A 21448-nucleotide genomic window follows, 5' to 3' on the forward strand; every position below is an offset into this window, starting at 1 on the left:
AAGTCATCCCTAAGATGACTGGAAAGTCTCAGTCGACTTCTCAAACTCATTAATAATTCATAAAGAAAAACCAAAGAAAGTTAACGTTTAAGAAGTGCTTGGAAATCAGATGAAAAACTGCTAATTTTTGCATCCTTAATTCATCCTTCTCAAATCATTATGTTTGAGAAGTAATATCAAGAATTCGACACAGTGTTTCATCACCAGATGAAACACTTCGAAGTTCGTCAAAAATACTCCGCTGCGCGTCGTATTTTCAACTCTCTTCAAAAGAATAGGGAGACCTTGTGACTGATGACTGAATAGCACTGCGCCACTCAACAAGGTAAGTAGAAACCAGTGGCAGATCCAGGGGAGGGGCCCGGGGCCCGACTCCCCCCCCCGCCCTTATTTTTAGACCAAACTGAGGCCCGAAGGGCCGAAAACCTTATCTAAGGGTCTGTAAGACCGGGGCCACCCTTATGTCAAGGTCTGGATCTGGCACTCGAAACAACAGAACACGACCCGATCAAAATGGCGGACAAGTAACAACAAGAACAACGTCCACAGAGCAAAAGAGTCTGGGTAAAGACAGAGTCCGCTTGCCTAAGTGCGCGCGGCTCACTAGTCAATACAATAAAGTAATGCATCAAATAATGCCTAACGGCGCTGAACCCAGGGGGAAGTAGTAACTACGCAGGGCCATTCTCAGTCATTCTGTATGAAAGCCGCTCAGTCCTATAGCTTATGAAGCTTTGCAAGAGACCTGTTCATCCTTAAGAGTCTTGGCAGCATCAGTGTATTCAGGCTTCATAGCCTTACAGTGGCCACACCCTAAAAGTAAAAAAGAGGAGTCAGACTAAGTCGTCCATGAATGACCATCACAAGATTTCAAGTGCAACTATGATTAGACATTGAAACCAAAAACCAATGAAAGTAAATCTGGAATTATATAATAATGGCAACTTGCAGCTTTGGCAACTGCAGTCAGAGTCATTACTAGCATTCCACGAGAGTCAGACACTTCTTTTAACCCAGACATAGTACCATAATGTTTTTGTATTGACATTATTAACGGTATGTATTTTTGTAGAACATCACTAGGAACTTACAGCAAACATAGAACATGCAAAGACATTTAAATCACATTTTTACTTACATGGATCATAGAGCATGAATCAACAGTATCTTGTACAAAGATAAATGGGACATACTGACCACCCCTCTTCACGACACATCAAATCAAGGAGAAGAAAGAAGCTTCTTTTGTTCTTAATGCCACATCCTTGATTGTGGTGTGAAGAGGGCTTCTCTTCTCCTTTTTATTCTGTCCAAGATGGTTGGTAAACTTTTGTAACGCATACAATATGCAGCATGCGAACTCTACGATCAAAGGGTACTTACATGGAGCATAAAACATGACCAACACAGAGGGATTGTTGGCAACAAAATCATCAAAAGTACTGTCTGACAGATGCACAACATCACTGGGAACATCACTCCATTCTTCTTCTTTTGGGGGAGGGGTGGCAGGAGCAGGACTACATCGAGACACAAAAAGAACGATAATTACTACATCCTGGACGAAGGTCCTTGGAACAGTGATTCAGTACACATGAATCTTTACAGTTCTCTTTTTCCCACCCTATACAATGTTAAATCTTTGGAAAACCTTTGGATATACACAGGTCAAACATTGTTTGTGGGGGCTGCCAATTTCCCATCTGATTTGGTAATCATTTTCTCTGGTAGGTGAACAGTCTTAATTTAGGAATTAAACAGTCTGGCTAACTGGTAGTGATTTGCTCTGTTTCTAATGCATAAACTTTACACATACAAACTACGGTAATCAGTGAGATAAAGAATCCTATTCTGTATGAAGCCACTGCAACACAGGTACCTACTAAATGTTCACAGGAAAAATATCAAACTTACTTTCTCATCCACTCCACAAGAGAGTCTTTATCATGTTTTCCCCCATAACGGTACTTTTCTTCACCATTTCTTAAGACAAAATTAATGTGCATTTAGAATATTGAAACACACACAATACCAAATGAGATTGCATACTATAAACATTGCTTTAAAAATATTGATTACACTGGAGAATTTTCTTTTCCAACAGTCAGAGTTTAATCAGTTTATCTGAAAAATGACTTTAAAATAGCAAGTTGCCTTACTCAAAATAAATAAGAGTTGGAAAACCAGTGATGTTGTATTTCTCCCTTACAGTATATCCTTCATATGTGTCCACATCCATCCCTGCCATAATCTACAAGACGCAGACAAGAATTTTGTTAAAGAAACTCTACTGGAGCAAAAACTTGCTTGAATTATCTAAATGTAACCATGAAAGACCCTGAGGTGGGTCATTGTTTTGTAACTCCAAACTTGACTACTAACTAGTTAGCCCAACTGATTCAGTACCAGCTAAGCTTGAGTAGTAGGACTGAGCTCAACTCAGGGCTGTCACTAAGTTTTCAGGTAGGCAGGTAAATACAACAAGTAGGCGGGGAATCAGACAGCTAGGAATTTCTTTTGGTTCTACTTTTGTTCTATTTTCCTATGAACGTAACAGGGGGCCATGTTCTTAGTAGCCAGGGGAAATCCCCGGCCCCTGCCTCTTGATGTCAGCCCTGTCAACTCCTGTTGAGATCAATCCTTCCTGGCGGAGGAACTTTAGGAATGTTTGGTTGGGGATGTGCCACTGGGACCCCAGAACCATTAGCCTATACCAGGCCTGGTTTGGCTGAATTTTGCCACCCTATACTAACTCTCAAAATCTTCCCCTATCCTGGAGTCGCTATTTTGCAGCAATAACTGAAGTCAACGTTTTCTTTGCAATTAAACTGCGTTATGAGTAAATTTAGATTTGCCAATTTTACAGTGTATTTTATTTTTTGAGTGTCAGTTCCTGGTGTCTCTAGTGTAGACTATAACCTTTAATCAACTGATCAGTTTCCAGGAAAATGTTACTCCATTCTGGACCCAAACTCGCTGATTTCTTTAACCTATCCCGCACTAAATTGCTTGAAAACCATACCCTTCACAGAGGCAAATACCCACACATCCTGTATATAGAGGTACCCCTGGCAAGCCTTATAGTAATTTTCCACTCATTTAAGATCAAGAAGGCAATATTGAAATATAATTATTTTAAAAACATACTGCTTCTCCTTTCAGTTCAGTTGCTGCCAAAGCATATTCTGGTTTCAGCTTCTTACAGTAGCCACACCCTATAGATTTTAAAAATAATATTAATATTTAAAAGATTCTGAAACTGCAGTTTTTTAAAAATTACTACAACTGGACAATGCATTAATTTGACTTTATGTAGAGCTGGTTAAATGCTGAGAAATGCTGGGTGCTTTTGCAAATCAAAACCTGGGAACCTACATGTATCATGTACTTTCACAATTAATGAAATAGTTTCTGTTCAAGATGGTCCCTATTTACTTTGTGAATCAAATACTCGCAGATACAAAAAATCAGCCTCAGTTGTTACAGAGATGTCAGTATTGTGGAGAAAGGTCTGTGTAGAGTTTTACAATGTATCTTTGGCAGAAAGGTAAACATTTGCTGAGAGAGATGCATGTATTATACTATATGGGATGGTGGCTATAGGCTCAGAGACTTGCTGGCTGTTCTCCATTCAAATGAAGTGCACAGGCAATTGAGTACAATGTACTTAGGTGCCATGGTACTGCTTAAAATGACTGGTGTTGGAAGCACACAGAAAGAAAGGAAAACACTACTTATTGATTAATTTGTATCCTTCAAAGTTTTACTTACATGGGGCATAAAACATAACCATTACAGGTCTCTTCTCTTTTCTTGTCAGCTTTTCAAAGTCCTGTTGAAAGTACACAGACTATAATATCAAGGTTTATTTTCCTTATCATTATACAACAACAACAAATTAGTGCACGGAAGTTTTGTTTTCTTGATATAGTTAGAAAAATAAGTTTACATCACAGAAGCAAAGTTAAACTTAAGAAGGGCCTTTAACTGTAAACTACACCCTATGATTTTTCTCTGCTTTTTAAAGCTGGGCAGTTTTCTCCAAATTAAGGGAAAGTGACTACTGTAAATCCTCTATTAAGCCTCCCCCCTCTAATAAGCAACCCCCTTTTCAGGCGAAGAAAATTAATGAGCCCGGCCCCTCCTCTACCCTCCCCTTATTATTCTTCACAAATAAATGAGACTGTATTAATCAATCACAACTGTAAAACATCATGTGGACTGATCCAGGATGGTTTATTTACCAACTGGAAGTTCACATTCATTTTGATTCTTATCCTTGGCTGCATGACCTCCAACCCTCTTGTTCTTGAACAAACACCATCATCTTTTCTGAATCAAATAAGCCCCCCATCTCTATTAAGACCCCGGGGGGATTAATAGAGGATTTATGGTATAAGAAGTAACCAGACTTAAGCCTAAGACATCAATCACAAGGCCACATTTACAGGGCTGTGCTTTAGCAGAAACCCAGTGGCCCCTGACCGGCTCAACTCTTGCTCTCGGCCAACTAGAAAATGTTAGTTTTTTCAGACAAATCATAACATTCTACTGGTTTAGAGCACTGACATGGGTTCTCTTTAATTTTCCTTAGAGCACAGACAAATAATATTGATTTACCAACCATGTTAGTGTTGACATGCCGTACATCCTCTGTTCCATCTTCCTCTTCCCACGGCATCTCACCCAGGGGATCATTTAAAAAATTTATCATTGACTGAAACAAATAATAATTATTATTTTATTTATTAGCAAATTTACATAAAATCAAGCACACAGGAACACCATCTAGCGATTTTCAATTATTCAAAACTCAAATCTCTAATTATACTTAACAACTTCGACATCCACCATTTTCTTTATTTATTGATATTGATGTTTGTTGCATGTATGTTGCAAATCAAATTTGATTTCAGGTTAATTTTGATTTAAACTAGGTTGATTATCTTTTTCGCCTATAAAGCTACGGCTATAAAACAAAAATATTGAGAATCAACCTAAGTTTGAAAGGTTTAACCTGAAATCAAATTTGATCGGTAACAGATACATCACAATGTCGCAATAACATTACTCATTAATTTTTCCACTTAAGTTATGTCTTAAAAAAAACAACATGATACCAAGAAAAATCACCTTTACTGCAAATTTCCTATCATAATCTTTATTGAAGTTCCCATCTCTGAAAAAGAAAAAAAAGTACAGTGTGCTGAACTAACTGACAGGCTAGAGAGACAAACTGGCAAAATGAAACTGTTACAGACACTTGTATGAACAGACTGAGAAAAAAGGAAATTATGGCATAACTAGATTTGCACTTACTTGTAATGTTTTAACACGACTGGTTGTGGTGGAACTTTAAGCTTCTTGCACAACTTTTTGGCATCTTTGCTTTCCCTAAGAAAAGATGAATTTCTCTATTTCTTCTTATTTAATATGGGTTATTGGAATGGTAACAAGTCAACATATGATTTGGCTGAAGGATTTGTACGTCAGAAATGGTTTAGGACTGAGTAGATTAAGACTGAAGAATCTCCCTACAGACTGAATTTCAAATACGGTTATTTTGCATTTTGAAGAGAAGGCCATGTCCCTGTCATTGTTATGTCATTTGTTGCCATTTTAACAAGTCTTAAGTCGCTGTTTCAAGGTTTTGTCACTTGTAAGAATTTTATCCTAACAGGGCCCAAGTTCTGGGTAGTGATATGTCATCAGTATGAAATATCTGCACTAACATTCCTCAGATGTCATGTGGCAGTGAAACCAGTAGTGGTATTGAGAATAGCCTGCGAGCAAGCTCTCTGGGGCGCTTTACAACTGGGAGGGAAAAAGAAGGAGAGCCTGCAACTATGTTTCAGGAATTTGAATATCTGCATCGAGTCGATGCGAAATGCTGATTGGAGTTATGACATTAGTGATGATCTTTCTTGTGTTTTTCAGTGTGCGCATTCGCGCTTGTTTCTGCTTTGTGCAGATTGGCAGAAATCTGACAGCTCAGTCACTGGGGAGCAACAGGGGAATTGGACGCACAATTCAAATTCCAGAGACGTAGTTGCAAGCTGTCCTTCCTTTTTCCACCCCACTGCCAAAGCCCCGGAGAGCTTGCACTCAGGCTATGTTGAGAAATGTCAGGCTGTCTTCTCAGGCTACACCCTTAATGCAACAACTCATATGTACAACTTACCCACAATTTACATGTGCTATTGTTCCTTTACCCTTCATTTCTTCGGCAACTTCCGCTAGAACATCAAACTTTTTTAAAGCATCACGCTCTGAAATAAATATTGTTTAAATTATTGAATCATTTCTACCAGGCAGTTCTTATAAGAATAATTCACTGCATAAAAGTAATATTACAGATGTACTGTAATCTCATGCCCAATAATAACTTATGTGCACTTTGATTGGTTAATTTCGCAATTAAGTTACCCTTAGAAGATGAAGATATATGTTATAAGGTCAAAATTATATTCAGGTTAAAATTTTTAACCTAGGGTGTTTTTCTATTTCCTTTGTCTCCTAGCCCTAATAAAATATTATTCAATCATAAATTAGGGCTAGGAGACAAAGAAAATTAAGAATCATCCCTAGGTTAAAGAATTTTAACCTGAATGTGATTTTGACCTGTAAGATATACATTAGGCAATTGCCTTCAACTTTCATTAACTTTTTTGCTTCACCAGTTTCTCTACATTTTTCAGTTCACTTGTCTTAAATTTAGAGTTAACTCTTGCATGCATAAAGACACAGAACACTTTTTTGTAAATCGCCTATAACTTCTCTGGGCGGTGGTTTTTGTTGTCTGTTTTGTGAGTCCTTAACTTCCATGTCTTTGGCCAGTATTTGTCAGTATACAATCAACATTCCATAAATACTTACCAGGGCCCAGTTGTTCAAAGGCCGATTAGCGCTTAACACGAGGTTAAATTTAACCTCGGTTTCCTTTTTCTTATGTTCAAAAGTATTTTCTCGGATAATTTTCTCTGTTATTTTTAGAGCTTCAAATCATCGACTTGTAGACAAAAAGAATTAAAACTGAAATGCTTTTTAATCTTTCAAATCTGAATTCAAATCTCTCACTAACCCTGGGTTATCTTAACCCAGCTTTGAACAACTCGGCCCAGGTGTTAATGCTTTTTTGAGTTTGTCAGTCCAGTAATCATTATTGAAAAACATAATATGTATTTAGTTTAAAATTAATTAAATTGAGATAAACTTGCTTGTCAAACAAAAAAAATGAAATAACATAAAAATTGGTGAATATGTGGAAATATTGAAATTTGAATGAGACAATAATAATAAATTATTTTCAGGTTGACTAACCTGAAAACTCAGCCCCGGCTGATCAGGTAAAACAAGAGGGATCACAGCCACATATTTGCATCTATTTCAGTACAGTTTACATATTCTTGGTGTGCAACCACATGACAGGGTGGCCATGTTGGGGGTCAAAACAATTACATTTTTTTCTCAAAGAATTTACATGAAAATAGAGTTTAGTTCCCAGAGGAGAGAAATGCTTTTGTTCTTGACCACCAACATAGCCGCCGTAACGTCACGTGCAAACCAGCAATATGATTTATTTGATGTAATTAACAATCAAAATGAATATAGTACCTATGCCATTCCCTTTCTTAACTGGATAAGAACCATAATTAAAATGTTCATGCGTAATAATAAGGATTTAAGATCTTAATGAAGATTAACTTGTTTTTTTATAAAGGCTCCTTTCTTGAATAATCTGATAATAAATCAAATATCAAAAATCTTGTAGATATCGACTTGAACGCATTTTATCATCCAGCCGGGTTCAAATAATAATGTGCAAATATAAATGACTTCTGAAAGCCAGCTAAATCAATATCACCTTATCCAGCGAAAACAAGGAAATGAAAGGAAACAAAAGTGCTCCATAAAACTTCGAAACAGGAGAAGTCCAATTATACAAAAGCTAAAAGAAAAGGGGTCAAGTTGCATCGAAAATTTATTAAAATCCAATCACTGTTTTGCATATGAACGGTGACCTACCACTCTGCGCAAACAAAACCAGTAAATTCGTGTGGGTTCTTTGTAATTTTTTGAACGGTTTTATGTCGTTGACTTGAATTATGGAGCTCCTATCATATTTCTTCTTGGCTTGTAAGGATAGTCCGATAAACTGTAAGAAAAAAAAAAGGAATTTGAGTCATGGAAAAGAGCAATCAACGCGTTACATGCACTAGTTAATAAAAAAAAAATATATTGTTTCCTTTCCGAGTAAAAGCGGATACCGAAAAGATACTTACAAATGTAAGAAAGAGCAGGCTGTTTAACCACGGCTTCTCCTTCGCCATATTTATGACACAGAAAAGTTCCGTGTTTACTATATAGATCACTGCGAGTACAAATTTCTGAAAATACAAAAATCTATGTTTTGCCACGTGTGACCCAGACGGCTAGTGCAATAGAAACGGACGTTTTTATTGGTTATTTAGAACAAAAGAAGCTATTATAAACCAATTAAAATTGCTCTTTTATTAATGAAGAATCAAAGAGACCATGAGCAAAAGTTCAGCGGACTTCCGAAAAATAATCGGAATATAAAAAGACCACTGATTGGCTGATTTAAGCGAGATTGACCAATAAGCGGATTTGATATGTATGGGGAACTAAGTTGACAAAATGGCGGACGAGAAGGAGGGTTTAGTTGGAAGTACAGTTCGTTCCGCCTCGTATAATGTCGTTCTGCAGGTTACTTTTAGAATCCTTACCTTCGTAATGAACGGTGTTCTTCTTCGTTTCACCACGAAAGATATGATCGGAATTGTGAACGTGCGATTAATGCTTCTCAACCAAACTATCGTGTTCGTTGCCAGAGAAGCTTTCCGAAAAGCTTGCCTTAGCAAGACGCAGGACAAGAATTGGGTTCAAGTGATCAATCTTCTTTGGTGTGTTTTCCCTCTCGGTGTAATTTTATCTTCCGTCCTTGGCTACGTTTGGCTGCTTCACCTAGAAGTACCCGATCCACAAAAGATTCCAAACTATCCGTTGGCTGTTCTCGCTTTCGCTGCAAGCGGCTCAATCGAACTTTTATCCGAACAACTGTGGGTGTTGGCCCAAGCCTTTGTGTTTTTACGCCTCAAAGTCATCATAGAAGGCATCGCAAACTTTGCCAGATGTGTGATTACTCTAGCTCTTGTAGTGCTCTTTCCAGATCTCGGAATTGTTTCATTTTGCCTGGCACAAATGGCTTTCTCAATATTATCCATGATTCTGTATTATGTATACTTTTTGTACTACATTCAAAACGTCCCCAAAGAAAAGGAAACCGCCATGGATGGCTTCCCTCTGAAATCGGTCCGTGACTTTTTCCCCAGAAGAATTCCTGGTTTGAGTGTCGTAAGTTGGGGTATGGTGCATCTTACGTGGAGCTTTTTTAAACAATCCTTCCTAAAGAAAATCTTGACCGAGGGGGAACGGTATATCATGACTCTGTTCAGAGTGTTAACGTTTTCTCAGCAGGGTATCTATGATGTTATTAACAACCTGGGCTCGTTAGTTGCCAGATGTGTTTTCATGCCCATTGAGGAAAGTTATTACACATTTTTTGCGCATACCTTGGTTCGTGGAAATTATGCTGATCAGCAAGCCGAAAAGTCAGCAAAAATGGCCTCTGAAATACTGGAAGTTGTACTAAAGTTTGTTGTTCTGGTTGGGATGACGTTTTTGGTATTTGGCTATGGTTATTCTTTTCTGTTGTTAGACATCTATGGTGGGTCAACCCTCAGCAGTGGAGAAGGTAGTTTACTTTTTTAATTTCACAATTTCTTTTATCCTGTAGAAAAAAAACAAATAATTTCTTTTTTTCTGTAAAAATAAACAAATTATTTTAAAGAAGTGATAATGAATAAATTGTGCCAACTTTCCTCATTTGCAACCAGTGGCCAAATTGCAGAGGAACCAGAGAGGTGAGATTGGATGCTAGCATATTAAGATGCACCATACAGCTGCTTCAGTCAATGTTTGATTTCATCTCACCTGAGAATGGAGTTTACTAACAGCATACCTGTTAGGGACTGTTCGTTATTTATGCCTAAGGGGGGGCCGGTGTTTAGAGTGGGGGGGTAAAATTTCCAAAGTCACTGAAAAAGGGGGGGTGTTTTTCTAAAGTACAAATAAGGGGGGAGGGGTAAGCTTTTAGAAACTGTTGTTTCAACACTTGTGTAGCCGTTTTGCAAACATATTTAAAAAGTTGAACTCTGTATCGAGAATTCTATTTTAACACAAAGCGCCTGGTCTTTATAGTTTGAAAAGCCAAGAAAACATGACATGGAGTAGCGTTATTTAAAGGTTCCAATATATATTAACTTATTAAATCCCTTTACATGCAATCTGATATTTAATAATAGCAAAACTGTCTCCAGTTTCAGGAGTACATCCTCGTGGTTCAATCCTTACAATGAACTCCTTACAAACTTTCCTACCGTTGACTTCTCTCTTAAATCTGATCTTTTCAGGGCCCACGTTAACACCGGCGCTGCAAATTTGCTTTCCTTATTTAGAGCTTCCATACTGTACGATCACAAATGACCTTGCAATGGATTTTGGTTTATCGGCAACCGGCCAGAACACGTGTTGTACGCAATTTCGCAATCGGAGGCACGTCACGTCCTGAGGGGAGGGGGGTGGGGGTAGGGGGGTTACATTTTGGGCCTGTCACATAAACGGGGGGGTAATTTTTTAAAATACCCACTTCTGGGGAGGGGTAAATTTTTCATATGCCTGAATTGCTTGAAAATCACCGACCCCCCCTTAGCCATAAATAACGAACAGTCCCTTACGGGTCAAATTTGATTTCAGGTTAACTTTGATTTAACCTTGGTTTATTCTCAATTTCCTTTATTTCCTGGCCCTAATTCATGAATAGTTGGGGCTAGGAGACAAAAGAAATTGAGAATCAACCAAGGTTAAAAAAATTTAACCTGAAATCAAATTTTTTCCTGTAATATACCCACCTCTTTATATCACCTAAAATTATCCTCAAGTGGATGCAACATATTTAGCAATTATTGAATGAGGCTGAGTAGGATATGAAGAATTCTGCAGATCGAGGAGGGACAACAACAGGGTTGTCATTAAGAGTCGGGGGCCGGGGATTTTCCCCGGCTACTAAGAGAGTGGTCCCCGGCTACTTTTATTGGGAAATAGAAGAAAATAGAACCAAAAGAAATCCCTAGCCATTTGATTCCCCGCCTACTTGTTGTGTTTACCCGGCAACTTGAAATCTTAGTGACAACCCTGCAACACCCTCCAAGATCTGCATAATTCTTCATATCCTACAAAAGTCAAATTCAATACATACTTTATTATTCATTCAAACTAATGCCAAGTTTGAAAACAAGCTAAAACTTGCTTACTTCAGTCAATGTTAAGTTTACATCGATAGTGCATCTTTATTGGGAAATTTAGGAGATAAAGGTCTGTTCAGGTCTTCAAATATACTCCAAATAGCAGATATTGTCCATCAAGTTTTCTTCATGCTGTTCTTGCCATGATTTTAGACAATATTTCACCATGAAACAAGTAAAATGTTTTGCCGGCTGTTCAGCCATTCTTTTCTCATCACCAAAACAACCCAACCTCATCCCCACGTTTTCTTGGTTATCTTCAATAATCTGCATGTTTGGCTGCACTTTTGATGTCATAGGTTCAATATGACAAAATTCTTCCAAATTTGGTCAATAGAAGCTGGTCATGATGAATAATCATACATGTGCTTTTAGCCAATCAGAAACAGAGAAATATTTTCAATGAATATTAAATAAAGTGCAACTAATAATCTCTATTTTGAAGGTCCCTCACTGCTCCAGATGTATTGCTTGTATGTGCTGATCATAGCAGTGAATGGTATGACAGAGTGCTTCATGTTTGCTGCCATGAGCAAGGAGGATGTTGATGCTTATAACTACAAGATGATGGTATTCTCAGTTATCTTTTTAGCAGCATCTTGGTATCTTACTTTCCTTGGAAGTGTTGGCTTTGTTATTGCCAACTGTTTGAACATGCTTCTTCGAATTTATCACAGGTCAGTGGCAACCTTGCTGGTAGCTGAGTCTGGGAAGGGGGGGGGGGGGGTTACACCCTATGGTGGCCTATACGGGGAGTTCTCCACCCAAAAGGGGTATCTTTTTCAGGCTTCGAGCATATGAAAGGGTAGGGATTTCAATAGTTGAAGTATGTATATAAAAGGGTAGGGAAATTTGTCATTTGGGTCTGTGAAAGGCCCAAAAGGGCAAACTGATGAGTTCTATGGCATTATAAAGCCAAGAAAACGTTCTATTTTGGTGATTGATTCCTATTAAAGGTCAGTGCATTTACAGCAGTTAAAAGGGATGCAAAGTTCTAAACAAGGTATGTGGAAGGGGTATCATTTGTCAAAAGAAGATATACTAAAGGGTTACCTCTTTCATGAAAAATGGTTTATTAAAGGGCAAGGGGTTGGACTTGGGTAGAGCCTTCCCATATAAACATTTGTTGAGTACTCCCACCGGGTAGCAGAGCCTTATTTTGCTTGCTTGATTTTGGTGTGCTCAAGTGAAAGACTCTGTGTGAAAAGCAATATCTTTATGAAGAATGCACTGCGTGTTGCTAGGATGTAATTTTGAAAGCAGGCATGATAGCTGTGCACTGAGTACAACATGCCCAGTTACGACTATCAGTTTTATTTATCAGTAAGCAGCTGCTTGCACTCGAAAAACCAGTTTGACAAAAGTTGAAACTGCTGTGACTTCAAAAGCTTGAAGTAATTCAGACGGAAACTCCTTTTTTCCTCTTTGATCAAATCATTATATGTTTCTGGGAAACTCCAGTGCCCATCTACCCCTCCACCAAGCCAACATTTTGTCCTAAGTGAGAGGTAAGTGTTAATGTCGGCTTAGGGGAGGGGTAGGTGGGCAGTTTTCCAGAAAGGTAAAATGATCGCTTCGATCAAGAAGACAAAAGGAGGTTCTACTGCTAGGGTGGTCAGTAGCATGTTTTTAGCCCAAGCAAAAGATACATCAGGATTTGAAGACAGGGCAGGGGGCACCTAAGGTTACTATTAATATGCTTTTTTTTTCCATACATGTATTTCTTGCTACCACTCTCAATTGGTTTCCTCGTGAAGAATCACGTAACATTATTATATATAACATATGCTGTATAAGTGTGAAAATGAAAATTTCAGTGGGAAAGGGTTGCTGACCGTATTCCAGTATTCCATCTGGTCCAGTTTACAGATAGTCTCCTTCGCAGATGTTTTTAGGGTCATCACTCAAGAGGAGCATTGCGTGACAACCCTAAAGACGGCTGTGAAGGAGAGTAGTTTACAGACAGATTCACCATTTTATCTACGAGTCTGGCATAGGTACATGTTAAAATGCTCAATTAGAATTTCAATTGGGTTTCTACAAGCCATCATGCAGTAGCCTTTTTCGTGTGACAGCCCCTCTTTGCTGGTTTAACTCGAGAACAGATTTTACCTAAAACAGATACATGTGCATTTCAACTGAAAGAATTATTTTGTTCTATCGTAGCCTGATCTTCATCCATCACTATTTCAAGTCAACGCCTCATCTGAAACCTTTGCAAGGTCTTGTTCCATCCCCCTTGGTCCTTTTGGCTTTTGCCGTGTCATGGGTAATTACTGCTACATCAGAGACAAGGCTGTGTTGTGATCACGGATGGTATTATCGTATTTTACATATCGGTGTTGGTGGGATTTGTCTGTTGACTGTTGCAATTCTAGTTTACATCAAAGAGAAAACTCTAGTAAATTTCATGCTAGAACACTGGTTAGGACTACAGAAAAAGAAGAAGGATGATTAGGTAGACTTTGTAATGGCCAGTCAATGTCTGTGAGGCTAAAATTTTATTTATTTCCAACATTTTTTTTTCCGGTTTTTGGTGTTCAAATTAATGAATGTCACTAACCATTGAAATCTGGAATCCAAGCTCTAATGACAAGAAACCCAGACTCCACAGTATGGAATCCCGATATTAAAGACTTTCTTAGATTATCTTACATGACTGACATAGAGCAAGGTGAGATATATTCATCTCCCACCTGCTTCAAAAATTGCCTGGGACCAAGCTCCACCGTGGGGGAGAAAAGGCAAAAATTGTGGTGAAACAGCAGAAACAAAAACCGGTGAGCAAAGCAAGCCAAGTGGTGAAATCGGGAGGGGAAAAGGGCAACAAAGCCTCCCCCACTCGTACCCCTCCCCAGACTACCTCTCGGCTCGCTTCGCTACCCTATGATGTTATCTCCGTCCGAAATACCTCAACCTCCCGTTTTTCTGAGCTGCTGCCAGTTCAACACAACCCCGATCAGCCAAAGTATAACTATACGTGTTGCGCATGCTCAAACCAACTGCTGTGGAGCCAAAACTGCTGTCGCACAATATTAGAAGATCACTCTCTGCTAATAGAAAATGATCAACTAGCATCGCTATGATTCCGTCAGTATAGAGACCTGTTTCATTTGCAGTAGAGTTGCTTTCAGCTTCCAGCCAATATTTTGTGCGGTTTTCACAGTAGGCTGTGACATTAAATATTTCAACGTTGTAACAAACCATTGTAGTATTAGAACTGTCCGTATAGTTACATTCTGCCGTGAAGTTTAATACGGTAGTGTTGTGGAGAATGTCCAAGTGTTGGATCGTTAGATTAGAAGTGATAACTTTTCGACGGTAACTTTTCTGGACATATTTCCTCACAAAAGCGTTGTCCGTTGAAACAAACCATCGTACTTTTGATGCTTCGAATGTCCCATTTCCAAAGATTTGGCTTTCTATCTTTCGCGCGCAATCAAAGAATTTTGAGAGTTGAGAAATGTTTTTGGAGTTCCCAGTTCGCTCGTTATCTGACGCGTAATAATCAAATTGATCGTCGCCTGTTCGAATGTGTATTCCAATAATTGGCCCTGCATCAAATTTAAGCTGTCTTCTCATCTCGTCAAGTTTGTTCGAGACTGCGTCCGATTTCGAGAACAAAAAATCAAAAGCACATCCTATGAGATTATACTTCGGGGTGTTAGAAATCAACGGCTTCACTCTCAATTCTTTTGCTCGTTTTAGTAAGTAAGGATTTAAAGTGATTCCTCCTTCTGCGAAGTACCAGATGGTAGTTATTTCCTCGACTGGCCAGTTGAAGTAATTTGCCAAGTCTGTTGAAGTCAGCCATTTTTTAAAATGACTGCTATCTTGAATAATCCAACCTTCTGCTTCTCTAATATCGGTCTTCGTTGTTCCCCAATAATGTTTCCGTATTGACAGCCCTGTGCAAAGATCAATGGGCTCCGAGAAATTCCATTGGATGTTTCGTGGCAGCAAATGGTTTTCTATTGGTTCAGGCGCACGCCAATCAATCAAAAAAGCCCTGTCTGTCAGAATTGAGAGATAAAACAAAGACACCACTGCCCGAAGTCGATTTCCGTAACCACAGCAACCTTGCCGCGTTCCCGGACATAAATAAACCAAATATTTTTCTTCCCGTTGCTTGCTCAATATTTCTTCATGGAGTTTGCGATAGTTTTCTTGCCAACCAGTTCCGCATATCTCGGTGGTGCGCTCTTTATACCAGTTATCGAAATTAAACTTCTCCTTTTTTCCGAATGCCGTGATCTGATCCGAGACTTTTGATTCTGATTCTTGATTTTGGAGCTCAGAAAGTTGTGGCCTTCTTGAACTGTGTGGCTTTTTGGTATTCGAAGTAAAAAGTGCCATCTTTTGGCTTTTAGAGGGCTGTTTTTGTTTTGGTACGGTAAAATGAGTTGCGTTTCTATTCGCTCCTCTTTGCGACAGATTTCCGTTTAGCAGCTTTGTTCTTAAAACCGCCTTTAAAATTCTATCTACCTGCGATCTTTCAGCGTTTTTTATAGTAGACATATCTTCTAGGTTTGTGAATTTTATTCCATTCTTGTCTTTGTGTCGTGCTTTCTCTTGGGTGTTGCTTGAATTTATGATGACACCTTCTGTGCGCTCATCTATTTCCTTACTCTTTTTGCCGTTTCCGAAGTATTGAATAACTGTGTCTGCGTTTAAGTTGACGAGATTTCCTTTTGAAAAGAACAAAAAAACGTTGATGTGTAACCAAAATATTCAAAAATAAGGATAATTCTTGCATCTCACTGCGGGTTTGAAACCTATACAATTACAGCGTTTTGGACGTTTTTTTGTTGTTGTTGTTCACATAGGCTGGCTATAGTTGGGCAATACTAATAGGTTTGTGTTTGGCATCATCGATGTAACCAATAACCTAGCAGTATCTCAGCCTCGTACCCAGCCTTAAGGTGGCTCGAAGGGATTTTTCTGGGGGGGGGGGGGGGGACCTCCCAAGTTTGAGCATTAACTACGTCGCCATGAATTAAGATGTGGAAAAAAAGTTACCATAACTGTATTATATAAAGATGAAAATTTCTTATGATTTGGGTTTTATTGCAATCGGAGTCGCCATGGCTACGTAACGACGCCATTACGTTTTTTATTTATCTTAGTGTTTCTCCGTACCAGGAGTTTTTTTAAGAAATCGCTTAAGGGAGTTTGTACCTGCCATAATTGCCTCAATTATGGCAAAGTTTGAACAAATTCTGTGAGAGCGTTTTCGAGATATTTTGAAGCAAAGTTTTAAGCATCATAAAAACAGTGAAATAGCATGCTATCCACACAATTAAGTAATTTTTTAAGAAAATGATAGGCTTTAGACACGCGGCTTCATCTCATAGTAGTTTGATTCCATTGAAAACTGTGTACAAAAAAAGAGGGGAATTGTTCTGGGCGATCGCGAGTAAGAAGAATTTTATTAACTTGCATTCAGCTGCTTTTGTTACAGGTTTTGCACGTAATTTGGTCCATGCCTACAAATTTCGCATTTTTAAAAAAACACTCAATAAATTTTTTTTACAAATTTGACAATCCCGAGATCAATCGTCAATAAATATACCCTGCAAGTTTCAAGAACATTGAAAACAAGGAAGGCTTGTAAATAGGGCCTCAAATATGACCAATTTTTCCCCCAGATTTTGTGTTTACAAGTGAGCGTCCTCATTATTCACTGGCATTGTTTTCAAGTTTCATATGTAACGTTGCAGGTGTTTAACTACAGTTGAACGTCCATTAAGCGGCCACCCTCAGGGTACCAGCAAGTGGTCTGTCGTAAATTAGCATAATCTTTAGCAGAAACATAACTTAAGAAAAAAAACCGCACGACGGGAGAAGAATTACTGATCCACAATCGATTGTCACCTTCTATCTTGGGCTGTATTTTTCTTCATCATATTCTTAAAATAAGGTCAAACTAAGAGAGAACTCTCGTTGGGACGACTAAAAGGTGGGGTGGCCGCAGCCGCAATTTCCCATTCTTTTCTATAATTATTTCGGGACTTTTCCCAGTAAACCAAAACTGAGTAAACGAACTGTGTTTTTTTTTTGCACTCACATTTCGATGCTTACCTCGTATGGTTATATACTGAGTTGTTCCAAGGTAGTAGGCTAATATTGCCAAAACAATTAGAACCAGGCCGACAAATGGGATAAACTCTCGGCGAAATGTTGAATTCCTGACAAGTTTTCGATGGCTTGGGTATACAAGCGCTCCTCCGTTGCTAGTTTTTCGAAACAAAATAAAAAAAAAGGAATTTTAGTGCACCTGGTTCGCAATAGAGGAGCTAGCTTTGATCAGCAGACTTCCTTTGGAAATATATAATCTAAGGTAATCCTTCCTTTTTCTTAATGCTGTACCGTAAATAACCTTATGGACGCCCACTTCCAAATAAACGCCCCTTCTACGCTGTTAAAATTGTATTAGACGCCCCTCTCTAATAAACGCCCCCTGTCTAATAGACGCGCCCCCATGAGAATTACTCCAAAATACTAGAAATTAGCAAAAAGGAGCAAAGTCACTCGATTCATTCAGTTTCTTGCTTGATTGTCAGGACTTAACGTGTTTCATCGTGTTAAATACCATGTTCAAAGAACGGTGAGACTAACGATGGCAAAACAATAACCTTGCGGAGCGTGGATTGTGATATCGATGTTGGGGTTTGAAAGAGCGGTATAGATCTCTAGAGGGCCTAGACGTATTAATTGGAGTGGATATTCTGCATATTAGTTTTGTTGAGCTTGTTACAGTTATGAGAGCAAATGCCTCCTATCCATCAAACGTCCCCGCTTGGACCCCTAAAATTAAATAGACACCCCGCGGGCGGTAATTTACCGTAATACAATTATTTTTGCGGGGCTATTGCCATAACATTTTATAGTTAATATTCACTTTTTAAACAAAAAGAATTTCAAATTGAGACCAAAGTTTAAATAAGCTAATAAGGAAAGAACCAACCCCTTCGAATTAGCGTCTTGTTCTAGCTCCAGAAATTTAATTAAGCACCACGGCGCTATTCATGATAGAGTGGTTCAATTTCAGCAACCTTACACTTACTAACTTGCTTTTTCGTTCTGGTGCGTTAAAGTAAATTTTGGTCGAAGATAAAGAAATATGCGGATTATGTAAGACAAAATTACTTCAACAGATCCGAGTCGTGGTATGATGCTGTGTACGAATGAAGCATTGATCTGGTTCCATGTAAATCCAAGAGTAACTTTTAGAGCGAGAGAATTACTACATAGTTTTCGCCTTCAAAGTACTTGTCCTTACCTCGCCTCGTGGGCAGCAGTTGTCATCTTCAAAATATCTCTTTACTAGACTTCCAGCGTGAACATTTCTTTCACGGTGAATTTGGAATTCAAAGAGTTTTCTAAACTATCTTTGCTAACCGTTCGCAGGTAAAACATAGGTGCACTGATTTTGCAATCACGGAATGTGAGCTTTGAAGTTCTTAACGTTGCCATCACGTAGACAAACTCCTAACACAGAGAATGTTTGATAAAGCGACTTTACATATGAGTTTCTGAAGGAATGTAAATAAAGATTTTTGTTTACTCGAGATTTTGAATTTCATTTAGTAAGGAACATGAACAATGGACAAATTTTCAATGGGACACAACCTTGCTCCGGTTCACTTTTCGTTTTACTGGCCCGCGGAACTGTGAAAGTTTTTGAACGGAAAAGTGTGCAAGTTTTTTTACCTGATCAAAAAAATCAGAAGTAGGTCACAAGTTTGACCGGTACGGTTCCACTTTTACGCAAACTCTTTTAAAGTGATGCTACAAGGCCAATTCGCAACGACGATTTTTGGAGCAACACAGTGTTACAAAATTGTTGTTACATTGTTTCGAATGGTCGCAATATTGTTCCAACATTGGAACCCTTTTTGCGCTAAAAATCGTCGTTGCGCGAATCGTCCCCTGTAACATCACCTTTAAACACTTGATACAGTTTGCGTGGTAAAAGCCTGGAGCCTAGTAACTCCTAGTTACGAGCTTTTGATAGGAAAAAGACTTTCACTACTTTCACATAGACCATAATGCACCTTGCTTCCTTAATTAATGAACCATTGTTTCCAATTTCTTCATGATATTAAAATCGTCCCAAGAGAAATCGAAAACAATGGTTATGCAAAGTTTTCGGGGGTGAACAAGGTGCATTGTGGTCTATGTGAAAATGGTCAATTCCAATGCGGACTGGCAAAAACGTTATCGGACTCGTGTAAACAGAGTTTCAGAGTTTGCACGGTTCCGTGTAAACTGTTTGCATGGGTAAAAAGATCTCTGTTCCAAAATTTGTCCGGACCCGTCTAAACGGGGTGATAAATAAAGCGATTCGACCAAAATGGCCTAAGGGGCTGTTAAAATGAGACGATATAGATTATAAGTTCGTGCAAAGGATTTTTAAGTCTAAGCAACAAATACAATAGAAATAAAATTTGAATTGAAGCGGCTGGCTAACCGCTCGATGCGAGTTATGACGTCATTTATGGCTACCACAACGCTCAGAAGGTCCGCCATTTTGTGTAAGGATTATGGGACCGAAGACTGGCAATAACCCCAGTGGCTGGCCTGTTACGTCAGCCTTTGATATATGATACATTTTGGCGGACATTTTATGCACCTATCAATGTAAATCCCGTGGGGGGGGGAGTGCGGGCAAGGGGCGGGGATTTGATGCCTGAGACTATCCCCGTGTCGGGCTTTTGATCGTGCGAAGCGACCCCGGGGTCGGGACATTTGACTTTGACCGATAGAAGCCTGGTATCAATTCAGAAGCGGTAACCAAGTCCGTCCCTCGAGGCTTTCTGAAAGTCACGCTGTTGGAGAAAGTTATAAAGTTTTCATTTGTTTTAATCGCCATAATCCGATACTTTACACTGTCATCTAAACAGATAATGTCTATTTTGAGAAAGTTTTTATCTTCAAGTTCCTATCTGATTGTAAACCTCGACTGAAATCGAATTCTACCATGAAAGTCAGAGGATTTTTTACAGGTCTTTGATCCGACCTGTTCCGACATGTTGAGCCGATGTTATAAAACATTTTACGTTTCATTAATATAATAGCACGGTCAATCTTCCTGGAGTGATTATGCTGTTCAAAATAAGAGATTCTAGTGGAGAGAGAAAATACTTAATTACAGCGAGTAATTTAACGGAGCTTACGTTAACCTTAAATAAAAGTAGTAAGAACGTACTTTTGAAATGTTCTTTCATTCGTTTTATATAGTATTATAGTATTGTTTGTTTAGATTTTTCCCCTGGGGTGGGGGCTTTTTTGACACTTTTGAATGACCTTTCGTTTCCCACCCTGGGGAATTTGATCAAAAAATTTTAAAATTTGTCAAATCCCCACCCCTTGCCCGCACTCCCCCGCCTCCCCGCACGGGGTTTACATTGATCGGTGCATTACGTTGTCCGCACAACGAGGTCAAGAATTTTAATCGCACGGCAATTATTCACGACCCATCGCGTCTGATACGAATATATTTCTTTTTAACATCCAACTAAAAAAAGAGATGATGAGACATATATAACGTCGAGCACTGAATACTGAAATTGCAAATTTGGTTGCGGTTCATCACCAGCCACTCGCGTTTCGCGCTCTCCTCTACCATGTTGCAGTACTATATTATGCACCTATCATTGTAAATCTGGTGGGGGGGGGGGGAGGGGAGTGCGGGCAAGGGGCGGGGATTTGATGCCTGAGACTATCCCCCCTGTCGGGCTTTTGTCGTGCGAAGCGCCCCCGGGGTCGGGACATTTGACTTTGACCGATAGAAGCCTGGTATCAATTCAGAAGCGGTTACTTAGTTTGTCCCTCGAGGCTTTCTGAAAGTCATGCTGTTGGAGAAAGGTATGAAGTTTTCATTTGTTTTAATCGACATAATCCGATGTCTATTTTGAGAAAGTTTTTATCTTCAAGTTCCCATCTGATTGTAAAACTCGATTGAAATCGAATTTCACCATGAAAGTCAGAGGATTTTTTACGAGTCACTGATCCGACCTGTTCCGACATGTTGAGCAGATGTCATAAAGCATTTTATATCA

General features: G+C 38.9%; 3 protein-coding genes across 3 annotated transcripts in view; 1 reads left to right on the plus strand and 2 right to left on the minus strand.

Moving 5' to 3' along the window:
* Positions 1-8409, minus strand: part of LOC140930366 (probable protein disulfide-isomerase A4) — a 28665-nt gene extending 20256 nt beyond the window's left edge. The window contains exons 1-12 of the mRNA XM_073380049.1: positions 8283-8409; positions 8026-8155; positions 6182-6269; positions 5320-5394; positions 5134-5179; positions 4625-4717; positions 3772-3832; positions 3148-3215; positions 2160-2251; positions 1915-1983; positions 1384-1520; positions 746-813 (exon numbers count right to left, since the gene is read on the minus strand). Of these exons, the coding sequence (XP_073236150.1) occupies positions 746-813; positions 1384-1520; positions 1915-1983; positions 2160-2251; positions 3148-3215; positions 3772-3832; positions 4625-4717; positions 5134-5179; positions 5320-5394; positions 6182-6269; positions 8026-8155; positions 8283-8330 (975 nt within the window). The 5' untranslated portion in view covers positions 8331-8409. The remainder of the gene's footprint in view (positions 1-745; positions 814-1383; positions 1521-1914; positions 1984-2159; positions 2252-3147; positions 3216-3771; positions 3833-4624; positions 4718-5133; positions 5180-5319; positions 5395-6181; positions 6270-8025; positions 8156-8282) is intronic.
* Positions 8410-8658: 249 nt separating this feature from the next.
* On the plus strand, positions 8659-14587 carry LOC140930367 (man(5)GlcNAc(2)-PP-dolichol translocation protein RFT1-like). The gene is made up of 3 exons (XM_073380050.1): positions 8659-9775; positions 11830-12061; positions 13551-14587. Exons 1-3 carry the CDS (start codon positions 8659-8661, stop codon positions 13840-13842), a joined length of 1641 nt encoding a protein of 546 aa, XP_073236151.1. The 3' UTR covers positions 13843-14587.
* Positions 14277-18692, minus strand: LOC140931519 (uncharacterized). Its single transcript, XM_073381327.1, has 3 exons — positions 18667-18692; positions 17466-17617; positions 14277-16072 (listed from the first exon to the last, which is right to left on the minus strand). The coding sequence occupies exons 1-3, from the start codon at positions 18690-18692 to the stop codon at positions 14277-14279; spliced, it is 1974 nt and encodes a 657-aa protein (XP_073237428.1).
* Between the last annotated feature and the right edge of the window lie 2756 nt (positions 18693-21448).

This window comes from Porites lutea, chromosome 3 (assembly GCF_958299795.1).
Source record: "Porites lutea chromosome 3, jaPorLute2.1, whole genome shotgun sequence".
NCBI lineage: Eukaryota > Metazoa > Cnidaria > Anthozoa > Scleractinia > Poritidae > Porites > Porites lutea.

Excerpts from the sequence above, each read along its gene's own strand:
- LOC140930367 (XM_073380050.1), top strand. The coding sequence starts at position 8,659 with ATGGCGGACGAGAAGGAGGGTTTAGTTGGAAGTACAGTTCGTTCCGCC. Across the intron at positions 9,776-11,829 it reads AACCCTCAGCAGTGGAGAAG|GTCCCTCACTGCTCCAGATG; the intron begins GTAGTTTACTTT and ends TCTATTTTGAAG. Across the intron at positions 12,062-13,550 it reads CTTCTTCGAATTTATCACAG|CCTGATCTTCATCCATCACT; the intron begins GTCAGTGGCAAC and ends GTTCTATCGTAG.
- LOC140931519 (XM_073381327.1), bottom strand. The coding sequence starts at position 18,692 with ATGACAACTGCTGCCCACGAGGCGAG. Across the intron at positions 17,618-18,666 it reads ACTGCTGCCCACGAGGCGAG|CAACGGAGGAGCGCTTGTAT; the intron begins GTAAGGACAAGT and ends TCGAAAAACTAG. Across the intron at positions 16,073-17,465 it reads TCAGTATATAACCATACGAG|GAAATCTCGTCAACTTAAAC; the intron begins GTAAGCATCGAA and ends TCTTTTCAAAAG.